We start from the raw sequence: 10,952 nt of genomic DNA, 5'->3' as shown, positions 1-10,952 counted from the left end.
CAGCTTACAGGTCGATTTTTTTTTTTTTTTTTTTTTTTTTTTTTTTTTTTTTTTTTCTTTTTATCATCAATGTATTTTTTGTTATTCTTTTCCAGATGATGATTTGCAAGGAAGAAGATGACAGAGGAACCTCAGATGAAGAAGAGGAGAGATTATTCAAGAATAAGAATTTACAAAATAGTGAGGAGGTAGCTCAAAGTTTAGGAAGTGACCATTACTGGTAAGTATTTTTGTATTAATGTTTAAAAAAGCTTTGCCGGTCAAAGTTTCCTACTCTTGGTACACCCGTCTGTGCCCAAACACGTGTGTCCAATGTTCCTCATTACAAGTGGAACAACCCTTGGCGCATACCGATCCGTGCCAGAACAGAGAGGGAGAGAGAGAAAGGGAGAGAGAGAGGGAGAGAGAGGGTGAGAGAGAAAGGGAGAGAGAGAAAGGGAGAGAGAGAGGGAGAGAGAGGGAAAGAGAGAGGGAGAGAGAGAGAGGGAGAGAGAGAGGGAGAGAGAGAGAGAGGTCTTATGCATAAGTAAAGAGGGAGTTAGCTGATCTACCCTACCTGCCACCTCCCTCGGTAAGATTGTATATTTAGTAGGTAGGTACCTACTTATTTCTGTAGGTGTGTATAATTATGTCCATATGTATGTAGAATGTAGATAGTAGGTACCTATGTATCTATATCTGCATGCCTATGGAGAAAAGAAAAGTGAAAAAGCTACTGATATGGATTTTCTGTCCAAACTAAACTAATGTGGTGGAATAGAGAAGGAGGAAGAGGAGAGAAAGGAGGGAGGAGAAAGAGGGGAAGAAGGAGAGGAAAGAAAAGCCAAAAGTTTTTTTTTTTAATAAGACTCACAACCGCTGCACCGGTTGATCAACCAATCCACCAAATGACAAAATAAAAGTTTTTTTTACTAAACGCTTGATTGTGACTTTCCACCAAACTAAACGTTTAGCTCTTGAGATCCACCACCTCCTCGAGCTGGTTGATTTGATTGGTGACGCACTTTTTTTGTGGTGACGCACTTTTTTGTTTATTTTCAAGTTTTCAACGAGTTTTATAAAAATATAAGGGAGTTAGCTGATCTACCCTGCCTGCCACCTCCCTTGGTAAGATTGTATATTAAGTAGGTAGGTAAGTACCTACCTATTTCTGTAGGTATGTATAATTATGTCCATATGTATGTAGAATGTAGATAGTAGGTACCTATGTATCTATATCTGCATGCCTATGGAGAAAAGAAAAGTGAAAAAGCTACTGGTATGGATTTTCTGTCCAAACTAAACTAATGTGGAATAGAGAAGGAGGAAGAGGAGAGAAAGAGGGGAAGAAGGAGAGGAAAAAAAGGTAAAAGCAAAGGGGGAGGTGTGGGGGTGTGAACATAGCAAATAAACAGTAGCAGGATAATTTTGACAGCTATTGTCAAGTTTTTCTTCTACTTTATGCTTCTTCCTCCTCCTCCTCCTCCTCCTCCTCCTCTTCCTCCTCCTCCTCCTCCTCCTCGGAGAGAAAGGAGAGAGGAGAAAGAGGGGAAGAAGGAGAGGAAAGAAAAGGTAAAAGCAAAGGGGGAGGTGTGGGGGTGTGAACATGGCAAATAAACAGCAGCAGGATAATTTTGACAGCTATTGTCAAGTTTTTCTTCTACTTTATGCTTCTTCCTCCTTCTCCTATTCCTCCTCCTCCTCTTCCTCCTTCTCCTATTCCTCCTCCTCCTCCTCTTCTTCCTCCTCCTCTTCTTCCTCCTCCTCTTTCTCTTGAACACATTTCTACCCTAATTTTTTCATGCCTTGTTGGTGTAATATTCAAGTCACTTGTCTGGTAATCAGCAGGGCATGGGTTCAATTCTAGTCATTCATAGAAGCTTAACCCATCCTTTAGGACTGTTTGTCCCTAAACACAAGCCTTGGAGTGAGCTTTTCTGTATGGACTAGTGCCATACTTTAGCTGGGATTGGGTTTAGAATAAGGTATGACAACTCAAGAAAAGAGAGGAAAAAACTAGAAAGAAAGAAATTAAAAAGTTACAGAAATACTTAGACAATCGATCCAGATCCCAAGGAGGAAGGGTAATATTTAATTTCTCAGATAGGTAAGTAATCTGGATAAGGTCACAAAATTCTTAAATAAATCTTTATGAAATAGCAGGAAATATTCAAGTCACTTGTTTGGTAATCAGCAGGGCATGGGTTCAATCCTAGTCATTCATAGAAGCTTAACCCATCCTTTAGGACTGTTTGTCCCTAAACATAAGCCTTGGAGTGAGCTTTTCTGTATGGATTAGTGCCATACTTTAGCTGGGATTGGGTTTAGAATAAGGTATGACAACTCAAGAAAAAAGAGAAAAAAACTACAAAGAAAGAAATTAAAAAGTTACAGAAATACTTAGGCAATTGATCCAGATGCCAAGAAGGAAGGGTAATATTTAATTTCTCAGATAGGTAAGTAATCTACTTACAATTTGTGAAATGGATTGCAACTGCATTACTTTTAGATCTGGGCTCTCTTGGGGGCACGGTTGGTCCAGTGGTAATGCGCTTGCTTGCCATGCAGAAGGTCCCGGGTTTGAATCCCACCATCAACAAAAATTTGTACTTGTTTTTCGATTGCAAATATTTCAACGGGTTACTTTCTGGTGTTCTTGTGTTGAATAGCAGGAGGGTTGTGTAAAGGGTTAAATCCCCTGACATGAAAAACCAACCAATACAGAACACACAACACAAGCCTCGGATATGATGGATATTGCAGTATCAAAATATGAAATTCAATGTTTGTCAATAGCCAAGAAAAATATTGATAGTTTTATGAATCTACATAATTATGAGTAAGTAGGTATTTAGGTATGGGACTAAGTACAGGTTTATGTTGAAATGCGAAATATGAAATTCAATGTTTGTCAATAGCCAAGAAAAATATTGATAGTTTTATGTATCTACATAATTATGAGTAGGTATTTAGGTATGGGACTAAGTACAGGTTTATGTTGAAATGCTTGTTGCTGTCTGAGAATGCTTTGAAACTGTTTGACTACTGTTGTCAGGCATGCTGGATGTTAATAAATATTTCACTATTAACCTGTGGAAGTGTGGACCCAAACCCAACATTTTCTTTCATTTTTACTTTCTATTTTTAACTATGCAAATTAGACCATCATATCCTGAAACACTCATATTATTGCTGTCCTATATGTTTGAAAATAAATACCCAGATACATTGCTCTAAAAGTTAGGATAGTAGGATTTTTCTCTTTCTTTCTACAATGAATGCTTGAGGTTATACTTCCTTAAAAATTGTTTAAAAAAAAAAAAATTGTTCTCAGAAATCTACTTGGTTAATCTTGATCCAAAGTTTAAAATCAACCAATTGGATGACTTAACCCTCTTGGTTTTGTTTTATTATAAGTCTCACTCAAAATGTAGCTCTGATATAAGTTAACACGAGTCAAGTTTTTGTAAACATTAGATCTCTGGGTGTATTGTTAATCTATGTCTGCCCCCTTGAACTTTGAATAGGGGGGAAGTCAGATTGGATCATTGGATGTTCTTTGCAAAGGTAAGTGGTCATAAAATAATCACTCAAGAGCAGGGTTTTATTTGTTTAAAAGATGAGTGTTTCACCGCCGTTTTTATTTTGTAGCCATGAAACAACTGCTACATTGGACGCTTGTGGTCTGTGTCGTAGCATGCCCATCCCGTAGTATGCCTCTCATCAGATGGGCGATGAGAGCAGGTTTGAGAGCCTAGATCTAAAAGTAATGCAGTTGCAATCCATTTCACAGATTGTAAGTAGCTAATATTATCTTTAAATGTCTGTCTTTTTTCCAGGTTGTGGATTTGCCTACAATCATTGAATCATTGAAGACAATAGACAGAAAAAACTTCTATTTCACTTTCGCGACTATGGGTCCAGCTAGTCCGCTCTCATTTCACCTCTGTGGAATTTTGTAAACATTTCAAAAGTTCAACTTTTTGCTGTTTCAGATTGAAATCTGAAATTTCGGAAAATCGGGATCTCTTTAGGAAATTATCTCTTCTCTTATCAGTTGACATTATCTGTGTAAAGTCAAGATTTCAATGTCTTTTTAGAGTATAAGCAGCTATCGATTCAAAGTATTGGTCAGTACAACATTCAATCATTGACACAATCCAACATGGATTTCAACAAAAAGTTTGACCAAGATTCAGATGTGGCCAAAAGGGAAGAAGTTGTGGATGAAATCTGAAATTTCGGAAAATCGGGATCTCTATTAGAAATTATCTCTTATCAGTTGACATTATCTGTGTAAATTCAAGATTTCAATGTCTTTTTAGAGTATAAGCAGCTATCGATTCAACGTATTGGTCAGTACATTCAATAATTGACACAATCCAACATGGATTTCAACAAAAAGTTTGACCAAGATTCAGATGTGGCCAAAAGGGAAGAAGTTGTGGATTTAGAATCTCAATTCATCTTGCGACTACCTCCGGTTAGTACCCTAGTCTCAGCAAACTCTAAAGAAAACACATCCTACATGGAGACTTGTGATCTGGAGGTTGGTGGTCAAGGCATAAAATTTATCAAACCTCTTCTTTTTTAGGTGCTGGGTCAACACAAGAACACCAGAAAGCAACCCATTGAAATATTTGCAATATGTACAACTATTTTAAAATTTAAACTTTAATTTTTAGGATGCTGCCAAAGTTTTACGTGAAGCAATAGACTCGGGAGATCCACATCTAAAAGACAGAATGTCTATTAAGTTAGAGAATGACGTTTTATTTATTTAATATACCCTATTTATACTGTCGGCTAAGACTAAAAAGTCCCATTATGCCAATAGTTTAAAAAGGCCTCATTTATTAACATCAATAATAATACAACAAAGTTTTTGACATTACAAAAGATGGAAAAGTTAAATATATATATAAAGAAAGTTATGGATGTTGGTGGCTGACAAAGAGGTTGCCCCACTAGAGGTGTTTGAGGTGAAGTTTGAGAGAGAGAGAGAGAGAGGGAGGGAGAGAGAGAGAGAGGGAGAAAGAGAGAGGCACGATGAAGAGGCAGAACCTAGTGGATATGTATAACTATTTTAAATTTTAAACTTTGATTTTCAGGATGCTGCCAAAGTGTTACGTGAAGCAATAGACTCGGGAGATCCACATCTAAAAGACAGAATGTCTATTAAGTTAGAGAATGACGTCAGGTACGGGGAAGTCACAAAGTTACTTTTTCGGAGTTTTGACCTCAGATTTGGATTTTCCACAACTTTTTACATAGGAATCGACCTTTTATTAATAATATTTTCCGAATTGCAACTCCTCCATTAGGAAAAGGCTAGGAAGAAGGCTGGATTATAAAATGTTTCTACAGTAAAAATTTCGTTCTAAATGTTTATCCAAAAGGAACGAATTTTACAACTTTTTACGAGGTCTCAACACTTGGAGAACACGGTCAGCCCAGTGGTAACGCGCTTGCTTGCCATGCACAAGGTCCCGGGTTCGAGTCCCGTATTTTTCGATAGTAAATCTTTAAACTCACCAGTGGGACTAGAATCAATGAGTCTGGCATAGGGAACTCCATTGATAGTTCTCAGACTAGCATTGTTATATGAGAATCTCCAAACAATAAAGGCTCTAGCGCTCCTAATCCCAAGACCAGCCTAGCCTAACCTTCCAGCTTCCAGCCTTCCACCCTGTTCATAAACTCCCCGCCCGTGCGGAAACGCAAGTTATGGCCCCCATCTGTGATTTTATCCTCTAAAGGCCCAAGCACTTTTTGCGTTTTGTATGCCTAAAGACCCAGGGTCCAATATTTTGGACATTTACTTTGTAGGCCTAAAAGCCCAGAGCTGCTGACTGGTTTGTATGCTTAAAGGCCCATGTCCAATATTTTGGACATTTTGAGTTGTTGCATTTTTTCCCCTCTAGAGCGTAGCATACTCGATATGAACTAATTTTTATTGTTTTGTTCAGTTGGTAACAATAGGGGTATTTTATTTATGTGAAATGGAAATTTTTCCTAATCCAAAATATTCCACTGTGGTCACTTTTTTTTATCCCCACCACAGTGCTTTTCCCAATTGCAACTGCTCTATTTGTACCAGTGTACATATAGGTACTATACTGCATAAGTAGCAATACTATGACTAGTAGGTACCTTCCAATTGTTTTTATACACAAGGAGGAAACCCAGACAGAACTGCACTAAAACAAAACCAAGTTTTTGGTCTCGACGCGACTCCGACGTTTCGATTGCTATAAATTACAAGACCACTGTTTTAACCACACCTCCTGCCAAGCTAGTATATTTCGCAGAGGGGAGGAAAAAACAAGAAGTCGGTAAAAACTCAAACATAATTCATTATTAAAACATTAATTTACTTTTCACTATTCTCCTGTTATTGTGCTTAAGTTACCACTCCAATGCAAAACTGTAGAAACAAATATCCTATCTCACCTCGTCCGAGCTCATCTCAGCCCTGTACATAAACACAGCCTGTGTTAAGTTACCACATCATTTTCCACACGCCAAGAAAGGTCGAGAATGGCCTATCTCAGCCCAGTACATAAACACAGCCTCAAACGCAAGTTATGGCCCCCATCTGTGATTTTATGCTTCACTTTCGCGACTATGGGTCCAGCTAGTCCGCTCTCATTTCACCTCTGTAGAATTTTGTAAACATTTCAAAAGTTCAACTTTTTTGCTCTTTCTGAAATCTGAAATTTCGGAAAACCGGGATCTTCCATTGGAAATTATCTCTTATCAGTTGACATTATCTGTGTACAGTCAAGATTTCAATCTCAATTTCTTTTTAGAGTATAAGCAGCTATCGATTCAAAGTATTGGTCAGTACATTCAATCATTGACACAATCCAACATGGATTTCAACAAAAAGTTTGACCAAGATTCAGATGTGGCCAAAAGGGAAGAAGTTGTGGATTTAGAATCTCAATTCATCTTGCGACTACCTCCGGTTAGTACCCTAGTCCCAGCAAACTCTAAAGAAAAGACATCCTACATGGAGACTTGTGATCTGGAGGTTGGTGGTTTACGTTAAAGTCAAGGCATAAAATTTATCAAACCTCTTCTTTTTTAGGTGCTGGGTCAACACAAGAACACCAGAAAGCAACCCATTGAAATATTTGCAATATGTACAACTATTTTAAATTTTAATTTTCAGGATGCTGCCAAAGTTTTACGTGAAGCAATAGACTCGGGAGATCCACATCTAAAAGACAGAATGTCTATTAAGTTAGAGAATGACGTTTATGCTTCTTCCTCCATCTCCTATTCCTCCTCCTCCTCCTCTTCCTCCTCCTCCTCCTCATCCTCTTTCTCTTGAACACATTTCTACCCTGATTTTTTCATGCCTTGTTGGTGTAATATTCAAGTCACTTGTCTGGTAATCAGCAGGGCGTGGGTTCAATCCTAGTCATTCATAGAAGCTTAACCCATCCTTTAGGACTGTTTGTCCCTAAACATGAGCCTTGGAGTGAGCTTTACTGTATGGATTAGTGCCATACTTTAGCTGGGATTGGGTTTAGAAGAAGGTATGACAACTCAAGAAAAAAGAGAAAAAAAAACTAGAAAGAAATAAATTAAAAAGTTACAGAAATACTTAGGCAATTGATCCAGATGCCAAGAAGGAAGGGTAATATTTAATTTCTCAGATAGGTAAGTAATCTGGATAAGGTCACAAAAATCTTAAATAAATCTTTATGAAATAGCAGGAGAGTTGTGCAAAGGGTTAAATCCCCTGACATGAAAAACCAACCAATACAGAACACACATTACAAGCCTCGGATATGATGGATATTGCAGTATCGAAATATGAAATTCTAAAAATATTGATAGTTTTATGAATCTACATAATTATGAGTAAGTAGGTATTTAGGTATGGGACTAAGTACAGGTTTATGTTGAAATGCTTGTTGCTGTCTGAGAATGCTTTAACACTGTTTGACTACTGTTGTCAGGCATGCTGGATGTTAATAAATATTTCACTATCAACCTGTGGAAGTGTGGACCCAAACCCAACATTTTCTTTTCATTTTTACTTTCTATTTTTAACTATGCAAATTAGACGATCATATCCTGAAACACTCATATTATTGCTGTCCTATATGTTTGAATTATTGTTCTAAAAGTTAGGATAGTAGGATTTTTCTCTTTCTTTCTTCAATGAACGCTTGAGGTTATACTTCCTTAAAAATTGTATAAAAAAAAAAAAAAAAATAAAACAAGTACAAATTTTTGTTGATGGTGGGATTCAAACCCGGGACCTTCTGCATGGCAAGCAAGCGCGTTACCACTGGACCAACCATGCCCCCGAGAGAGCCCAGATCTAAAAGTAATGCAGTTGCAATCCATTTCACAAATTGTAAGTAGCTAATAATATCTTTAAATGTCTGTCTTTTTTCCAGGTTGTGGATTTGCCTACAATCATTGAATCATTGAAGACAATAGACAGAAAAAACTTCTATAAAACTGCAGATATTTGCCAGGTGAGTTGAAACTTTTCATATGTACAAGTAAAACAATATTAAAGTCAGTCCAAAGGTTTTTATTTATTTCATTGATTGATTGATTTTTCTCATCTATTATATTATTTATTATGTGTTTATTTATTTATTAATTTTCATGTGGCATAGTGACCATTTTTCTGAGTTCTACAGTTTACCTATTGAACCACTAATTTATTTTTCCCCTACTTTTTATCATCAATGTATTTTTTATTATTCTTTTCCAGATGATGATTTGCAAGGAAGAAGATGACAGAGGAACCTCAGATGAAGAAGAGGAGAGATTATTCAAGAATAAGAAACTTTTTATTATCAATGTATTTTTGTTATTCTTTTCCAGATGATGATTTGTAAGGAAGAAGATGACAGAGGAACTTCAGATGAAGAAGAGGAGAGATTATTCAAGAATAAGAAAGACAATAAGGTAGGTAATGTTAGCCTTCAGTCATACCTATAGTATACTGAAAAATTGCCCAATTGGAACTTTTTGATGACATATTAAAAGAAAGTAAGTTAGGAAGTAGCTATGAACCTCCATTAAAAAATGTTCTCATTGCTCAATTCCTAGGTTGACAAGAAATTCCTGTGGCCCCATGGCATTACTCCCCCAATGAAGAATGTGAGGAAGAGAAGATTTCGCAAAACATGTTCAAGCCAAAACATCGTAACTCCGATCCCCGTGTTCAAAACCCCAAAATGTGTGTCATGCGCAGAAACCAAAACTCGTCGAGCATCGTCACGATCCCCAAAAAAAATGCGTTGCGAAATCTGTCTAATGTCGCGCGTCTACGCTTCAAATGTGAGACTAGTCTATGGTACTAGCTAACTAGCACAATATCTTTGATTGGTTTGCTTTGAATATATTCTTATCTGTTTGTATTCATAGCGGAACATGATATATTCGGCGGAGCAGTGAGTGATAGTGAGGAAGAAGAGGATGCTAGTAATATGGTCAACATTATGGATCTGGATGAGGATAATAGCAGACTGAGCATCAGGTTTGTCTGCAATGGAATATACACCAAGGTAGCCCAGCTATTTCTCTGATGGGGAAAGGTCCGTATTCTACCGCCATGTTCATTTGGATTATCCATCACTTGATTAGGGGCTTGGAATCTCTCCAGAAGTTCATTTGGCAGGGGTAACTATTATTTTGTAATGTTGAGTACTTGGATAACTTTTGCAAAGTTTAGATAGTAAAATGCAAAGTTTGTTGTATGGAATGGAGTTGTGACAATAATTGTGACTTTGTGTAGGTGACAGTGAAGCAGTACATGTGAAGTGGGAACTAGTCATGGAGGAGGATGACAAGTCCAAAGCTTCTTCACATAATGTCAAGGAGGAGCCACTGGTCCATAGAGTTGAAAACAATACACATATCAAACCAGACCTAGGTAAGTGTCAAGTTACTCGTAGTAACTAGTTAAGCAATAAATTAGGCCTCTTGCACATTGCAATCCCAGTTGCACTACTTTATAAGCATGGGGTCTTGCAATGCTGGTGCTGCCTGAAAACCCAAAGATATAAAAATGATACAGACATCTTGGGCTGGTATCACACTGCACACATAGACGCGCAACTGTGAGTAGCTTGTAGTTGTTCATAGGTTTGGTTTTGCTAATAAATGTCGCGCGTCTACGCTTCCAATGTGAGACTAGTCTCTTGTACTAGCAAACTAGCACAATATCTTTGATTGGTTTGCTTTGAATATATTCTTACCTGTTTGTATTCATAGCGGAACATGATATATTTGGTGGAGCAGTGAGTGATAGTGAGGAAGAAGAGGATGCTAGTAATATGGTCAACATTATGGATCTGGATGAGGATAATAGCAGATTTCTTCCATTTGCTAGTTCAAATGCTAATAATGAAAAAAAAGTGGATTTGTTGGAAAAAAAAGATGGCGTCAAAAGGATACAAGTTTTCAATAGCAGACTGAGCAGATTCTCAGGAGAACTGGATAGTCACCTGTCGGACTCTGCCACATTCCAGGTAACACTACTATTTTTATTATTCTTTACGGGAAACCCCCATTTTGTATGTATTATGAAATGTTCCTAACATAATATTACAAAAGTATATGTATTACATTCAATTAAAATATGTGTGCTTGATTGGGCTACTTGAATAAAATATCGTCCCGAAAACGAAGACAGGACATGAGAAACCTAGTTGTTCCGAGAACAAACCTTATATGTTAAAGCTAAAATTCACCCCGGGCGGGAATTGAACCCGCGATTTAGCGCTTACAAGGCAGACACTTTACTCTCCAAGTTAACTATTCTAGCGAGAGTTTTCACTGTTGCTCTGTTTGATAGAGTTTTTTACGTCGCTCGTAATTTGGTTTTCAGTGACAAGGTTCTACCCTCCATCGAACCAGCGACCCAGGGCTTACAAATGTCTCTCTGTATTTTGTTTTAGCAACAAGACTCCCAATCGGCTACAGATGGTACC

General features: G+C 37.5%; 1 protein-coding gene across 1 annotated transcript; it reads left to right on the top strand.

Moving 5' to 3' along the window:
* Positions 1 to 3,513: 3,513 nt before the first annotated feature.
* LOC108254603 (transcription initiation factor TFIID subunit 7-like) lies at positions 3,514 to 9,545 on the top strand. The gene is made up of 5 exons (XM_017449770.1): positions 3,514 to 3,546; positions 8,400 to 8,480; positions 8,839 to 8,922; positions 9,067 to 9,151; positions 9,385 to 9,545. The coding sequence occupies exons 1-5, from the start codon at positions 3,532 to 3,534 to the stop codon at positions 9,543 to 9,545; spliced, it is 426 nt and encodes a 141-aa protein (XP_017305259.1). The 5' UTR covers positions 3,514 to 3,531.
* The last annotated feature ends 1,407 nt before the right edge of the window (positions 9,546 to 10,952 follow it).

Source organism: Diaphorina citri, unplaced genomic scaffold, assembly GCF_000475195.1.
Source record: "Diaphorina citri unplaced genomic scaffold, Diaci psyllid genome assembly version 1.1 scaffold123, whole genome shotgun sequence".
Lineage (NCBI taxonomy): Eukaryota > Metazoa > Arthropoda > Insecta > Hemiptera > Psyllidae > Diaphorina > Diaphorina citri.
This window is presented reverse-complemented; position numbering and strand designations above follow the sequence as displayed.

What these genes read in the sequence shown, in the direction of transcription:
- LOC108254603 (XM_017449770.1), top strand. An exon ending in AGAATAAGAAAGACAATAAG is followed by an intron (nt 8,923 to 9,066) that starts GTAGGTAATGTT and finishes CTCAATTCCTAG; the next exon opens with GTTGACAAGAAATTCCTGTG. An exon ending in ATTTCGCAAAACATGTTCAA is followed by an intron (nt 9,152 to 9,384) that starts GCCAAAACATCG and finishes TTGTATTCATAG; the next exon opens with CGGAACATGATATATTCGGC.